The sequence below is a fragment of the Pipra filicauda genome, unplaced genomic scaffold, assembly GCF_003945595.2.
Source record: "Pipra filicauda isolate LSUMZ 115617 unplaced genomic scaffold, ASM394559v2 scaffold11_size5308982_pilon, whole genome shotgun sequence".
In the NCBI taxonomy this organism is placed as follows: Eukaryota; Metazoa; Chordata; class Aves; order Passeriformes; family Pipridae; genus Pipra; species Pipra filicauda.
In genome coordinates this window covers 2,153,853-2,170,824 of record NW_024103652.1, presented here as the reverse complement: position 1 = coordinate 2,170,824, position 16,972 = coordinate 2,153,853, and the positions used below count along the sequence as shown (strand labels likewise).

Sequence of the window (16,972 nt, the reverse complement as noted above, 5' to 3'; positions counted from 1 at the left end):
GATATATGAGTAACTGTGGTTATCATGTTCGACTGACTGAAGCTGAGACATGCCTGCGTTAAGGAAAAAGCTACAAGGTACTGCCTGACTGATAAAAGATTCCTTTCAATTCTGCAGACGTCAATGTCCTGTTAATGGTTTTGCTGTGAAAGCTGGATGTGTGTCCCAAAACCCATTAGCTCTAGTCCCCTTACAGATGGTCCTGTCTTTTACCTATAGCTCTAGCTAACTCTTTAATTCTATCCTATGAAGCTTTAGAGATATGCAATTCTTTATTAATTAAACTTATAGACATTCTGGTAAGAGTTCTACATGCAAGTGAAACATTTCTACCAATTTAATGTTTAGTGGTTTCACTTCAGTGTGTTACTGACACCACAGTGCAGAGATAAAGGAGTGTTGGAGGGAAACAGGGTCTGTGCACAAGCCAGTCTGCACTCAGAAAAGAATGAGAGCAGCAAAAGATGCTTACGTTTTAGGTTTGTATTGACATACTTGTCTGATACCACTAAAACCGGAGCAAGTGGTCCTACTGATGCCTTTTTAACTGAGATTCACAGAATTTTTAGTTGGAAAAGGTCTCTGGAGTTCTTGTACTGGCAACACTAGATAGGGTCAGTTAGGGATTTGTCTAGTATGATCTGGACAACTGGTCAGAAAGGAGATCCCATGGACTCCCTTCCTGGTGAAGAGCCACAGCAACTTAAATTTTTCCTGAGACTGTTAAGGATTGCTTTTTCTTTTTTACCACTGAGTTCCTAACATTTTTTTTTTGCTATTGACAAATGCTTCTGTTGAAGTATGTCAGACAGGTAATAAACCATTACAGTCTATCAGACCTCGTGAGATGCTCAAGCATTCTTTCAGAAGCAGTATTTCTAAATCCTGCTGAAACCAATGAGATTAGAGGGCAGCCTACATATGGCAAGATTGATTTGTTGAAGTTTAAACCCCCTCCAAAAAGTCAAATTCATAACACAAGAGGAAAAAGAATGCATTAGTGTATTACAGTGCCGAACAGTTTATCTGAATAAATGTTGTGAATTAACACAATTTACACCTTCTAACTAAAAAGCAATCATAAACTATTTTATTGTATTAGCTTTACTATGTAGTAGGTACAGACAAAGAAAATTTTTTACTACAAAACTTACCAGTTTTTGGCATGACTGTTTTTCCTTCAAGAACTATACTCAACTTCTCAATCTTTTCAAAACTCAGCTTAAAAGAAAGTAACGCAACCATAATGCTAACATGTTAAGAATCACTGATAACGTTTTCATCATCACACAACTGACAAAACAATTTCTTAGCATGTTAGAAAGAAAATTAAAAGAATTTTTGACTGGCATTTTAAAATAAGATTTTTCAGAGTTTTTTGGATTTTTTTTAGCTTTTTGTAGATTTTAGAAGTAGTTCAGTAGTAAATGTAGATTTTCATGTATTTGTATAATATGCCACCCTTAGGTTACACATACTCAACCCTACTACCCCATTTCATATCAAACCCCTCTAAGTTCCTTTAGCGTGTTTAGTCTTCCTTTCAAGGTAGAATTGTAGAAAAACACCTCTGTTCAAGAACATCACACCCTAGGCCTGAACAACAAGATACCAGAAAAGACAAAAGCAACCTTCAAGTCCAGAACTTTGGAGGAGCTCCAAGGACTATACATGCTGTGAAGAAGATGAAGATGAGGAAGAAGGGATCCCCAAGACCCCAGACCCAATTCCCAAAGGGGAATGTTGGGGGCAGAACTGGGCAGACCCAGGAGGTAGATAAATCTGGGATTGGATGGACCTTATTATAAAGCCATAGAACCACTGCCTGGGTGTGTGTGTCATGTGTATTCCCTGGGCCTGAGGGCCTGATTAAACGATCTGCTCTTTTTATCTTATCTTATACACTAAATTGGCCCTGAGTTTTTTTCTCTGTGGTCTCTTTAGGTTACACTACCAAACTTAACTAACTTCAAATCCCTGAAACAGTCAAGCAAAACACATACCTGCAATTGGAATATTCTGTGACACTGAGAGCTGTACATCTCCAGTCCCAGGCGGCATGTCAATTACTAAATAGTCCAGTTGACCCCAGTCAACCTAGAAGACAACAATAAAAACGTATGTGAAGATTTAAGTGTTTTTATTTAAGGTACTTTGTGTTTTAGCGCAGTCCTTGTTTCCTCTGACGCACAAAAAGTGAACCCAGGACACCTCAAAAGACTAATACTCCAATGCCCTCTTAGTCACTCTTTCAGCACAGGATCAAACATTATTTTTCTAAGAGACATAATCTTTGCTGATCACTTAAAACTATGAGTTCAATTTTACTATAAACTTCATTGGCATAATTCTTTTTGAATTATTTCCCTGCAAAAAAGTAGAAATAACTTAAGACTCTTTACTTTGCAGCTGCAGTATCACAGGTTAGAAGCAAATGTTAGGTAAAATTCAGGCTAAAAATCAGGGGTTTGTGCAACAAATATGGTTTAGGAATTGTTTCCATTAATTTAAAACTACTTTTGCTTCCTTCTTGTTACTTGTTGAAATTACATATAAATATTTTTCAAATTTTTTCCATTTTGTTGTTAGAAACTTAGAGCCATCACTACCCATTTTTTTCCTAGGGAAAAAGAGGTGTTGGGAGAAAAAACAAAGAAACAAAACACCCCAGATTTGTTAAATTAAAATCATCAGGTATAATGATACAAACTTACAACACACATAAGACATCACAAAATAAAAAAAAAGTTTGCCAGACATCAAATGAGAGCAACCATTAAAGATATCAGACTCCAATATGAGAATGCTGTGATTACTTATGTTCTTTACTAGGACAGGTTTCCCGGAGAGCTAAATAACTCTTTCTAGAGCATGGTGCACTGTGATAAATGTTCTTTCATAAGAATAGAAACAGTCCTAGGCCTACTCTATATAATGTAAAGTCTAGCTATACTTTGCCTAAACATTTCCCAACAGTCTAACTAAGCTTTGGGAGATCCTCAAATCAATTCTGACATGGTGCAGGTTAATACCAGTACTATCTTACTAGCCAGCAGTAATGTGTATAAGGTGTTTCATCTCTGCACTACAGAAGCTTTAGAAATCAAAACCAGATTAAAAATAAAGACCCACAAACATCTCCCCCTCATTTTCCCCTCTACACAGATATAACACAATTATATGGTATGTTTCTGACTCATACAACACATATAAGATACAACCGTACGAGCTGCTTTAATACAGGAATACGCCAAACTAGAGCACTGTATTTTACACGTTCCCTCGAGCGTCATTTTAACAGCAAAAAAACAATCAACATTTTGCCAGTGCCCTAGTTATTATCATGGTAGTAGTACTAGACCCTGTCAGGGCAACACATTCATTTTCATTCAGTTCTTGTATGGTTGATGATCTTCTAGGGAAGCACATGCGATGTGAAATCCAGATCACTAACGCAATGTGCACTCCAGTGAGAAATGAAATTTTTCAAGGCAGACTGATGAAGATGGAAGATTTCAGAGCACTTATAAGAAAAGAGGGATGAGGAAGATTAGTTGCAAATTCGAACTTTAAATGTCTAAATTAGGGACTCTCAGGCACACCTCCCTTTCCTCATTTTCTATACAAAGGCTTCAGGGAATACTAAATGGTGCCTAAGACAGTCACGCTAAACAGGAAATGCCATTTATGTCAAGCATGGCAAATACTGCACTTTACTTTTTCACATTTAATATTGATCTAGATCATCTATATGATATTTTGTCAACAAAAATGACATATGCCTAACAGATTTCTAAAAGCAATTAGCATTCATAATTATATATTAATAATTATTTTGAGACTACATAACCCTAAAGAAAGATTACACATATGTGCAAAAATATACATACTGAAACAATCATGGGGTAGAGAAGCCAGTTCATCTAAATAAAAGTCTGTCTTTTACTTTGGTTTTCTTAACTAATCTTGCATGCTTATAATGCCAGATAAATGCCAGTATTTATGAATGCCTCCTTTTCCAGTAAAAATTACTTTGCTCACCTGAAGGCATGAACTTCAAATTTCTATGTTTCTTAATTAAAGATAAACCATTATAAAGGTGACAAATTGAAATTATATAGATGTTAAAAAGTAGTATTTACAACATGAGTAAATCCACGTTCCCTGAAGATTCACAACTAAAAACATGTGAATCTTTTTATCTTCTTTTATACTTATCTTCTGTAAGTAAACTTCATAAATCTCAATATGCAAATCCAGATCTTTTGTAATAATCACAACCATTTTGAAACACTAGGTAGTTACAGACATTTTTAGCTTTTAAAAAGCATTAATTCAGAATACCTTCCTCCCCCATGTCCTCATGAAGGCTGGTCCTGGCATCTTTTGTTAAGTCCAAATTTACAAGTCCAGTAATCATCATATACTCCTTCCTTAAATGCTTCTATAGAATACAGTGAACAAACTGGATTTTTGCTTTCTGCCTTGCAGCAAGATGCAGTCTGGAAACACAACTACGAGTGGCAGAGCACTGCTATTATTCTGACACAGTTTCTAGTAACTTTGTACGCCAAAAACACTTGCTTCTCAGATATATTCTCAGAAAAAAACCCTGGATGTTGAGTATTTTTAAGCCCTTTTCTCCATGAGCTCAAATTCAAGTCCTTTTAAGTACAGCACTGCCTCATGGAGTAGTAAAGACAATCCAAACCCCATCCTTTATCAAAGGTAACTGGAACAAAAAATAAATACACTGGGTTTTTCCCCCAAGCTAAAAGCTGTCTGGTTTTGCATACACTTGCTGGCCCTAACTTTAAGCTAGCTCCTCTTGTAAACAAAGTGACTTTCTGGGCTTGGCCTGTAGCTTTTCTTTTCACTCTTACCAGAGGTTTTGCTCCTCCAATCTCTTCAAGCATTAGTCTTCTCATCAGGTTCCGTGTGATCCTCCAACATACCAAGCACTACAGTTCCCCAAAGAAAATATCTAGACCTACTCCATTACTTTGTGCAACGCTAATGCAGATGACCTCAAACACCAGCCCTCAAAGCCTTTCCTAGGCCGCCTGTTTCGTGGGGAAACACAAATTGCTGCTCAAAAAGTGACTTCCAGAGTTTACCACATACAGTAAAATGGGAGAAAGGGTAAAGAAATAAGAGGGCCCCAGAGCTTCCTGCCTCAAGCTTCCTTAATAAGTGACCCCATAACATCCAACATGCACTTTCTGGATTGTCCTATGAGTAATGATTTTTAATAAAGTTACAACCTCTGGAAACAGATGTTAGTAACGGAATCTTAAGCGCATGGTGAATCTCATGGCAAATCTCATTGCTAGGCAACAGGAAAAATACTCTGTTAACACATAGTGCAACTAAATTATAATGCTTTATTTAATTTATGGCACTGAAAACATCTTAATTCACATATTTTCTTTAAATTCATGGATTGAAAAAAAAGAAATGAGCTGTCTATCAAATGACAGACACTGTAATACTTATAAATTTGAGCACAGAAAAATGGAGAAGCTACACCACCATCCCAGCAGCAGTGGAAAGGATGTCTTGCCACTGTGCAGAGTAAGAAGACGACAGGTTTTCATCATACAAGTTCAGAAAAGGCCCCAGTAAAGACAAGGTGCGCAAATATTGAGTACATGAGAGAACTACCCTCTACAAACCTCTCTGAGTCATGCCACTGCTGTGGAGCTGAACTGGTGAAGGTCAGATAGCACACTAGATTGGAAAACCACTCCTCATTAAAACTAATGTTGCTTTTTATTTTGGATGTAGTTAATTCGCAATTTAATTTTCTTCTTTTTCGTTTGTAATTCAGGGCAAGAAGGGAGAGCTGCACCACAACAATATAGCCATAATTTCTGGAAAAAACTGAGCTAGTGTTTTTGCCCACTACTGAGTGGTATCCTCTGGACATATGGATTTGCTCAGACTTAGGTTGGGAACTCTGCACATCACCCCATTTCTCTCAGTGGATTTTCTCTTCATTTGGTTCTATTCTGCAAGGAGTAGATGATGAACACTGTGGAGTTCAGTTGCTTCTCCGTTACCCTCCCATAGAAGTACAGCAGTATGAAAATCTTCTATTAAACAAATTATTAACGTGATTTGGATAATTTGTTATAGAAGTGTACATTTCATTTCATGGTTGGGCTTCACGAACAAAGATTTGGGAAAGGTTCTACCCACGCTTGTTGCAAGCGTGTTGGTGGCTGAAAAGGCCAATACGAGACAGGTATGTCCGGTTGCAGAAGGCGCAGCAGGAGGACTCCTTAGGAGGTATATTCTGCAAGGCACGATTCTTTCTGCTTTGTCTTTTCTTCTCAAGGGTGATCCTGCATGCTTTCTCAAAGGAAGCAGCAGCGTTATAGATGGTGTGTCTCCAGACCTCCCGATTGGAGGCCAGAGTAGACCAGTTCTGGTGATCAATATGGCCAAGGCTGAGATCTTGTTTTAGGGAGTCCTTGTATCTCCTCTTCGGGGTTCCTCTCATGCGGCAGCCAGTGGCAAGTTCACCATAGAGCAGGATCTTAGGGAGGCGGTGGTCCTTCATCCTTGAGATGTGCCCTGCCCAACGCAGCTGTGTTCTCAGCAACATGGCCTCAATGTTTGTGACTGCTGCTTGCTCTAGAACAGATGTATTGGTCACATAATCTGACCAGTGGATGTTTAGGATTGTACAGAGACAGTGCTGATGGAAGCATTCTGAGAGGTGCAGGTGGTGGCGGTAGATAACCCATGATTTGGATCCATATAAAAGAGTAGACAGCACTATGGTTTTGTAAACACTGATCTTGGTACTTTTCTTCAGGTGTTTATTACGCCAAACTCTTTTATGGAGTTTTCCGAAGGCACTATATGCCTTTACTAACCTGTTGTCTATCTCTCCGTCAATCTTACTGTCCAAGGAGATGAGGCTACCTAGGTAATTAAACTGCTGGACTGATTTGAGCTCTGATTGGCCAATGGTGATATGGGGATGATGGAAGACTTCCTGAGGTGCAGGTTGATAGAGAACTTCTGTCTTCTTTAAGATGACTTCCAGCCCAAAAAGCTCAGCAGCCTCAGCAAAGTATTTCATTTAATAGGAGAAGAAATTCCAGGTCTGTTACTGAATTTCAGCATAGGAGAAAAAAACAGGGGAAAGACATTTTTAATTAAATTTACAATTGGAACATAAAACCAGAGGAGTGGCTTTTTTGAAATCTACTATAGCCATTTATTCAACATCATTAAAATGGAAACTATAATCAGGCTGTGATATAAAACATTAATTTGAATGCAAATCCTGTTTATATACAACAAATTTACCAAATCAGAACCACTAGTCCTCATGTTCTCAATCAGTTCCAAGAAGTGTGTCTGTATGCAAATGTGGTAAATGAGCTCAGACTAACAGCATATTACAGTAAACGAGTTCCCTTTGCAAGCAATAGGTGGACAGCAGCTACAGAACCCTGCCTTGTAGCATCTGAAATCTGTCAGCACCTTTGTATGTACCGAACTGTTAATATCGTTGTCCCTCTAATGTATACAGTATGTAAAACATTTCAAACCATAGAAATGTAATTGCATTTTCCTTAAGTATAGCATTCATCTTTTTTAAAAAAGGTTTAACTTGACATTTATTGTTAAGCAATGTAATTAAGTGCCATGTGTTTCTGTGTATTTTCCCTTGCTCAGAAACACCACGAATTCTTCTATGTAAATTACTTTAATCAATCATTCTGTTTATGTGACAATCCATAATCAAAACACCAGATATGCATTTTGAGTAAGGGTCCCAAATAGCAAGTTAAACCCAAGGTAAAGCATAGAGATATAGATGACATTTCTACTGAGAAATGAAGCCTGAGTATCCTCTGTGCATGAGGCAGAAATGATAGAATACTAGCACAGAAGATGAATTGCTACTTGTGACTTTGAAATAATACTGTTGTTTCGTTGTTTGGTAAATAACAGAAAACATTATTTACTTGTTCTTATTAAGAGGAATACACGCAGAGTTTCAATTAAGCATTATGCAGGTGGCAAACTTGGCAGCAGCCAGCCAAACTCTGAACATGGGTATCAGAAAAGCATCAAAAGCTACACTGCAGGCAGCTTAAGGTCTATTCCTGCCAGATCTGTCCTCCTAACTGCTCATGTGCATATAAATGATTTAATAGTGCCAAACAGCTGAACGAATTAAAGAAATTACATTCTTAAATGAAGATTTATATAACTGTTCACATGTATTTCTGTGTTAAGACAAAGCATTTCTTTAAAATAAAAAGCACATATTTAAAAAAAAAAACCCAAAACATGTATTTGAAAATATTTCCTTGAAAAATTACTAAAAGATTCTGCTTAAACATACATGGACATTGGGAACAATTAACTAGCTTCACAAGGTAAGAAAATAGATAATTTAGGAATAGTATAATGACACATGGCATTTTAATCACACTTTTTTTATTTATTTTCACAAGTATTTGACAAAGAAAGAAGACATTCCCCAGACACAAACCAGAAGATTTTTAGCCCCTGTGGAAACTTTCTCTCTGGCAGTATCATAACAAGATATGCTACAGTGCTTAACACAACTCGACACTTTCTGAACAAAGACAACTGCCCCTTTGACTTGTCCTCTGGTGCTTAACTGATCTCAAAGCCTTGCAATCTAACACCATGAAAAACAGATGCACTGCAACAGTTCAAATTCCCTCTAAGGTATTTCTGAGCAGTCTGTTCTGCCAAGTTCAGAGAGAAATTGAGGTGAAGCATAAGAACAGTTTGCTACAGAGATCTCCATAATGAGAAGGAAATTCTCCTATTCATTCTCAATATAGACTAAGAGTAACTTTTAGAAATAAGTGCCTCGGAAGAACACCAAGGTTCTGTTCAATTCAACAACTAAAACAGAAACTGGCCTTCTCCTCTTCCTCCCTGATGGTTTTTAATAATGTTAAGAACTGAAGGAAAATGCAGTAACCTGAAGTTTCTGTCACCTCCATTTGTAAAACCTACGAAACTAAAAAACTGCAAGAAGGCCACAACAAAGATGACCACAATAAGAGGTTATTCTCTGCAGGGTGTTCCAGGAGATGGAGAGAAGGCACTCAACACCAAGCTTCTTCAGAAAGCCCAGTCAACATCGTGTCAGCTTGAAGGGAAGATGAACACAGCTGTGGGGCAGCCTGGTATGTCCACAAGAGTCTGGGGAATTGGGGATGACTGAAAAGGAATAGTTCTGATAGAAACTGTATCAGCTCTACCAGGTATAAAAGGCTCAAGCCGTAACTACAAAGAGTTTTCATGAGATGTGACTCATTTCCCAGGGTTTATTCTCTAAAAGATGACAGTTTGAGAGACAAACTTCTATTATGCATTCAGTCTTGAGACTGATCATTGGTCCGCTGCTCTCTCTACCCTTGACCCACAGTTTGCACTACGTAATTTGCAGAAACTTTTCTTCAGAAATACACCTTTCTCTTTTTTTTCAGGTTCTACAACACAGAACTGTCTGTAGTTCAGCTACTCTCATATGACATTGGGAAAATAAATATGGAATGAGGCAAGTGTCTATTCCTACATCTTCTTGCAATAAAATTAAGCACAAAAGTAATATAATAGTAACCAAATCAGAAGTGGGCTAGCATCCCATCATCTAATTAAACCAATCACCAGGTAGATACAGCGATGTTACACGTCAACTAAATTACAAATTCTCTTTGAGTTCTCCTTACTAATACCCAAAGGCAAAATCATTGTTTAGCTATCAAACCCCAAGCCAACAACACATTTTTCAGGCAGTATTATCAGGACTCAATTTAAGCTTATAAAATTTATATAAGCTGTCTGATTCAGATTTTCCCTACAACAACAACAGAAGGAAATATTACAAGTGTTGGCAACAAATACCAAAAGGGAGAAGCTTATTAAGTCCACTCCCTCTATGTATTTCAGTCTATGTTTCTATAATGATGTCAAAAGTTGATATATAATTTAAGACTGAATGCTTAAGATATGCAATGGAAAGCAATGTTCCTAAATTTCTTGACAAGTTATTTAACTTCCTTAAGCTTTAGTTCATATTCTGGTACAATTAAAAGAAATTATCAATTCCTTATTGGGGTACCAACAGACTGTTATGGGTACCATTTCATGCCCACCATTGAGACACTGACTTTACATTAGAGCTTAAACTAAAAATCACTAGATTAAAAAGTTCAGAAAACTGTTTCTCAAACAAAATGTGTAACACTTTTTTGTACAGAAAACAGAACTTCCACAGAGGCAGGTCTTCTGAAAAAGGACTACCCAAGAAAATAACATCATAGATGTTATTCAAGTCACTTAAAATGCTGCTGAAGAAAACCCTCCAATATTACCATACATAGAGCAAGAAAAACTGAAATAGAATCAATTAGATGTAGACAACTGAACTGATATATAGGAGACTGGTCTTCTGCCTGGTAAGATCTTATCAGATCTCAAAATAAGTAGTAGCCTTACAGTGAAACATTAATTTTCAATAATAAAATGTTGGTTTTCCTTTTTTTTAAATAACTTGTTTTTCACAAATATGGATAAGGATTCATCCTCCAAAATTTCTGTACTTAAATGCACAAGCATATCCTCCTCAGTCATGGCATTCAAAACAGTCTCTCCCCTGAAAATGAAACCAGCATTGGAGAGCATGTTTGAATTATCACAGAGCACAACAATCAATAATTTCAACAAGAACTAACAATAATACTGCACAAAATATAGAACCTTTTAACTACACAGGAAGATTCGAGAGGATGACAGTGTGAAAAAAGAATGTAAACAGGAGCATGTGTGAGAGCCAGTAGAGCAGACTCGTGACCATGGAACTCTGATTGTGAAGTTGGTATATGTTATCTTTTAAAAAAATTGACTTTAGGTCAGAAAGGAGCAAGAAAAATTGCATATACATTGTCCTTACAAAGAGTGGAACACAAAGTGCATTAAAGACACCGATAAGATGTCAAAATGAAAATAAATACATTTTAAAATTGTACACACACATAACAGCCACAATTTAAAGATGTACTGAATGTCTTATTCCTAGAGTATTAACAGCACTTACTACAAATTAGACAACAGATAATCTGTGAAAGCATCACATATAGATTGCCAAAACACTGGCTGTGCCTACAGAATCAGGCTTTTGCATTCACCAGTGTCATCAGTTACGAATCTGCAACAATGAAGTGTTACTTGTATTCTAAACCCCATTAAAATAATTTGCTAAATGTGCTGATACCATGAGTTTCAGGGACATACAGTGATTACTACCAAGCAAGGGACAGTCTTCATATTTTCATTCACTTCCTAGGGTTTTTATTTACCTCCAGTTCTTATTTAATTTCTACAGAATAAGCTGTTTACATCTAGCAGAAGAAGTACTTTAAATGAGTATCCACTTTAGCTCCATAGTAAGAACTGTATTCCAACAACAGCATTCTGCTAGAACATAATCCTTCTTTTAAAAGATACTACTGATGGAGCAAAACACACTAAGAGGAGAAACATCTTCTGCAGCTTCATAAGTAGTACAAAAAAGGAAGGTTTTTTCTTTGTTAGAGAGGGGGAGGGGGGGTAAAAACCCACGACACCAAGCTCTGGTACCTTAAGCACAATTACTTTACATTTGTGTCAATCACTTGGGATGTGAGAAATAATCACTTTCTACAAAGAATACTGGTACAAACCCTGCTGCTATTCTTGGATATCTGCAGTTATTTTCTAGGAGCCAAAGAGACATGGGAGGATAGTTTCAGTGAAGGATCAATCTGTCAGCTTCCAGCAGTCAGAATGCAAGCTGGATTATTAAAAACAAAAAAAACAACTCTGTGCAATCAGTTTTATATATAAATTCAATACTAACTTTAAAAGCTGTTTATACAATTATATTGATTGTTATACACTATGCAAAATTAGTGTGCAATGGTAAACAATATATCAATGTTCAATCAATGTTCAGGGATGGAGAGGTTCCACTTTTGTTTTGATCAAAAAGATGAAAAAGAAAGGTTGAAAAATGGGAAAAAAACATGCCCAAAAAGCAGCTTTGGTGAGCTCCATCTGCACACTCAGAAGCAATCCTTTCTGCTCAATCTCCATTGAGTAGAAAATTTCAACCCATTTCGGATCCACACACATTTCTGAGAAAAGAGCAAGTCGTACAAGCCCAATTTAGCAGGCATGCTCTAAATGCACCTGCCACTGGTAACACTAAATTCAACACAAAGGTTAGCACTTGTGGCCATCAAAAAAAACAAAAGACTTAAACCAAAAACAAAATCACAAAGCCTGTGGTTCTGTTGTTAAAATTGCTGCTATTTAATATCATAATTAGACATACGAGAGAACCTATCTATGAACAGCAAGATGTGAGTTTTAATTTCCCAAGCAAGTGGCAACCATGTAAGCAAGAATGCAAAAGTCACAGAAGCAATCAGGACCCTACATAAGGCCTGTAGGTCAGGTGTTCACCTGGAAAGCTAAAACTTTAGATTAACTGAATTTCCTCACAGATCTGACCATGTCCCCCCTTCACGTTTCTAGTTCTGGTCCCAAGAGTCTTGTATCACCAGCTGTAGTTCTGGTTCAGGTTCTGACTGCTGTACGTGATTTCAGGGCACTCTCCTCGGCAGCAGGTAATACAGCCTTAAATGCCAAACTGAGAAAGTACCAAACTTTCAGCCCCCATGTCCAGGCTTCCAAGACTGCTACTGTGAACAGAGAGAAAGCCTGTGAAGTTCAACTGAAAGAAAGAAGCTAACAAAAGATGCTCAATGTCAGCTTTAATCTCCACTCCACACAGCTGTCCAATAAGGTCACATTTAGGTGCTGAGATCCAAGACAGAGAAAAAGAGAGACACAGCCCATAGGATTTTCCTAATAGCCCTCCTACATCTTCAGTACTGTTTACTTCCAGTTAGTGAACCTACCACCATTGACTTACACCACTAATATCCACTTATTCCACCCCAAGCTCTAAACTTTAGCATTCCAAGATAGAGCACCTATCCGCTAAGGCACTGCCAAAGAGCCTGAAGGTACCTCCAGGAGAGCAAAGTAACCCCCCAGTACCACTGGGAATGATAAATGATATATTCTTACCACACAAGGTATGTAGTGGCTCCAGGCTAGGCTCTGGTTCAACTTTTCATTCCTGCAGGCAGGGCACCTACCTCTTAGGCACAGCAGAGCAATGCTCACATCCCTTTTTGCATCTAACCTACAACACCCTTATTATTGGAGAAGAACAGAGAAAGTAAAAGAGTGGCATTAGGTGTCTTCTATTTTTTGAAAAAGTTCACGTAAATAATGGAAGTTTCATTTAGAAAAGAAAACAAGCAGTGCCTGCTCTTTTCCTAGTTCCTCTACCACCAGTATTCCTGTTTAGCAAACACTTCAGATCATGCTTAAACCACTACCTCTTTCTAAGAATGAAGCTGGATGCCATTTAGGCACAAAATTCAAGTCTTTGTTGCAAAAAAACCTTAAACCTCAAAACTGTTTCTTTTAAAACCTCAAGGGGAAAAAAGAAAAGAAACAAGATAAAAGAATAAAAAGAAAAAAAAATCTAGCCTCAGCACAGCCATTTTGAGACACCATGAGCTCTGCCATTTCTTCCTGTCTAGTCAATGAACCCAGCAAAACAGCTGCATGTTTTGTATTTTTGTTTTATGCAAAGGAGGGCATACACATGCATACCTGTGTAATCTCTTTGAGAGATGAGACAGGAAGCAGAGTAAAGAAAACACTCTCGCAGCCTGTTCCCACAGCAGCAGTAACTGCACAGTCATAGTCATGACAGCTGAGGAACCAGTCCAAGAAATGTTTGCTGTAAATACATTCTCACAATGTTCTTAGGCTTTTTTTTTTTGCCTTTTTTTTTAATCCTCAAAGACAGTTAAAATACATTTACTGCAAATGCTTTCAGCAGTAAGATGTTGGCTAATGGGTTTGTATTTTTCTGGCTTTCCTAACACTTCTTTCTATGATTGTCAATTCCTCTCAGAGACTATAAGCCCGTTTTGTATCAGCTGCTAACGCAAGCCAGTAAAGCAACAGGGATCTGTATGGATCCTGCTTCATTAAGGGAAGAAAGACAAGAGAACAGGTTCTGTAGCTTCAGCTGGAAACAAAAAGAATCAAGCCCATATTGGTTCAGTCACAGCCACCTCAAAACATACAGGAACACTCAAACCAAAGGGTGACAATAGGAGTACTCTAACTGGAGGGCAGAGGGATGGAAAGAAGGAGCTTCCTATCATCTCCCACACATCTGGCTGCAGTACATCTCCGCATCAATGTTTAGTTTCTTATCTCCAGAAAGTACAATCATATCCTTTAAACACGTACATGGTGATTGGGACTGGTTAAGGCAGCTCTCTCTGGACAGACAGGACCTTTCCAGGTGATTATTAGCATTTGAGCAAATTAGCGATGATTATACAAATGTAGCAGGCTTTTCTAAACACCAACATCGCAGTTGAAGCATGGTGTAGAAATTAGTGTCAAGATTTCCATTGATTTCAGCGAGTTCTGAAGGAGAAGAAACTAATTATTTGTCCTTTAGTCTTAGCAAAATAAATATAACAAAAAACGAGTATAAGAATTTTTAAAACATTCTTTTATAAGGTATGAGTAGGTCCTCTGCTTATCTTGCTCTTGAAACAGTTTCCTTAATTTCACCGATAAAACAAGGAATGAAAACTGACCTTCCTTGTTTTAAATGAAAGCTTATTAAAAACCTCGGAAAAAAAAAATCTCACAAGTATTCAGAGTTATTGTTTACCATCTGCCAGTAGTAGATGCAATCTTAGTAACATATTAAAGTGTAATTTTAGCACTGAAACTTCAGTGTTTTTCCTCTTTTCAAAATATCTCCGATAGCACATCTTGATCTTTCTAAACGGAACAAATACATAATACTTAGGTGTAGGGATGAAATGTCTGATCTTTTCATTCTTGTACTTGGGATCACAAAAATAAAAATGCATCCCTAAGATGCAACTGCTCTTATTGTTCTGAAGAACAGCGATGTCTCAACTTTTTCTTTTTTTTTTTCCCCTAACTGTAAGGTGGCAGACTTTAGCCTGAACTAACAAGCTCTATGTCCCTCTCAACCTAAGGCAACTCATAACAGATGAAATAAACACAAGAAATATTTCTGTAATTGCTGAAACGCTGGCAAATTTTTCACTGTGTGACACCTGGTGAGACTACTGTATTTCAGAATTATGCACTGCAAATATAAACACAGCTTTGTAGTTTATAATATAAGCACAGCTTTGTTTAGCTCAATGAAATGCAAACTGTAAATAACCTGCTACTGACTATCTGCCTCAATTACTTGCAGATTGGGTAAATACATGAATATTGTGAAACACATGTCAATTTTGAAATTAGTAAATATCCTAAGATGGAACATGTTGCCAAAACACAAAATATATAAAAAGGAGAACAATATTAATCTGCATTAAGTATATACGCTTCTGGTCACAAATGAGTGCCCACAGACTTTTAAACGTGTACTAAAAGATTAAAAGATTACAAAAGTTTGAAAAACAAATACTAAGAGTTATTCATGTTTCTGATCCCCTTTGCTACAATTTCCCACTGCAGCATCTCACTACTTTCCTGTCTTGAGAATTTAGTGCCATAATTAATTTGGCAAGTTAAATGCCTTCAATGTTAATCTCTTGATAGAGCACCCTTCCTAAACCAAAAAGTGCTAAAATCCATACTAAAAAAAAAATAATCATCTGGCTTCACTGCAGTGCGCTTTCTTCCCTTGCTCTTTACATTTACAATAAGAATAATTTGCAGCATTGATTCACTATTACTATTCTGGGCATCCTTTCAATTCATTTAAAATATAGGTACAAAAAATCAGAGTCATCAACTTGTTACTGTTGTCTTCCTCCTGACCCAATACGTGCCATTCTCAGCTAAATCCCATTTTGCTACTCCCTCTCATCCACTAATACAGTCTCACTCATTTTATACTACTGAGACACAGTTTTTTGCCCACACTTATAATACTTTCATCTTTGACATTTACTATGTAAGTGAGAAAACACAGTACAACTGGAACTTTCTGCCAATTTGCTCAAGAATGGATCTGAAGGATAACAAGTTTTTGCTATCCTTAAAATCCAAGGCTTGCACCTATTATTTTAAGACACTGTCAAAGAGTATGAAGGTCAATCCCGGAGAGAAAAATAATCCCTCAGATAGTACCACTGGAAATGACAAGTGATGTATTCCCACCACTCCAGGTATGTAGTAGCTCCAGCCTAGGCTTTGGTTTAACTTTCCATTCCTGCAAGGCAGGGCACCTGCCTCTTAGGCACTGCAATATTCAGTGCAGCAATACCGATGTCCCCTTCTGCATCTAATCTACAGCAGCTAGAAAGAATAAACAGACTCCTTTATTAGTGGAAAAGAATAAAAGAATGGCATTAGGTCTCTCCTGTAGTCCATATTTTGAAATTTTCCATGTAAGTAAGTACCACCAGTACTCCTGTTTAGCAAACACTTAAAAACATGCTAGCTTTCAAATTCATGTCTCTGGAGTCCGCTCCTGAAATCATTCCTGCTTGCCTTTCTTCTAAGAAATTGGTTATCAAAATTATTCTACACATGTAGCTTGTTACTTTAAGGTGCTTTTTTCTGCTATCTTCAAATTTTTCTTAGTCCAGTTCAGACTGTAAATTATGCAGGGCTGACACTGATAGAAAGATTTTAAAAAAAAAAAAAAAAAAAATCAACCTATCATTCTCCACGCACTACAGAGGACAGACAGATGTCTTAAAACTGAGTTTCACAAAGGTCTGTATCCTAGGCAATAAAGTACTAAAGCCAATACAAAAAAATTGCCAGAAAGCTCCAGCAAAACCTTCTTTATGGCATCGCTACTCAATTCTAAAATGCC

The 16,972-nt window shown here is 37.3% G+C and overlaps 1 protein-coding gene across 5 annotated transcripts in view; it reads right to left on the bottom strand.

The window, feature by feature from the left end:
• Nucleotides 1-16,972, bottom strand: part of NUBPL (nucleotide binding protein like) — a 93,658-nt gene that overhangs the window by 39,328 nt on the left and 37,358 nt on the right. For all 5 annotated transcript variants that reach the window (XR_005565494.1, XM_039386471.1, XM_027720163.2 and 2 more), the window contains one exon: nt 2,004-2,097. Coding sequence is in view for 4 of the 5 variants with exons in the window: in XM_039386471.1 (XP_039242405.1) it covers nt 2,004-2,097 (94 nt within the window). In the remaining variant the exon portion in view is untranslated. The remainder of the gene's footprint in view (nt 1-2,003; nt 2,098-16,972) is intronic.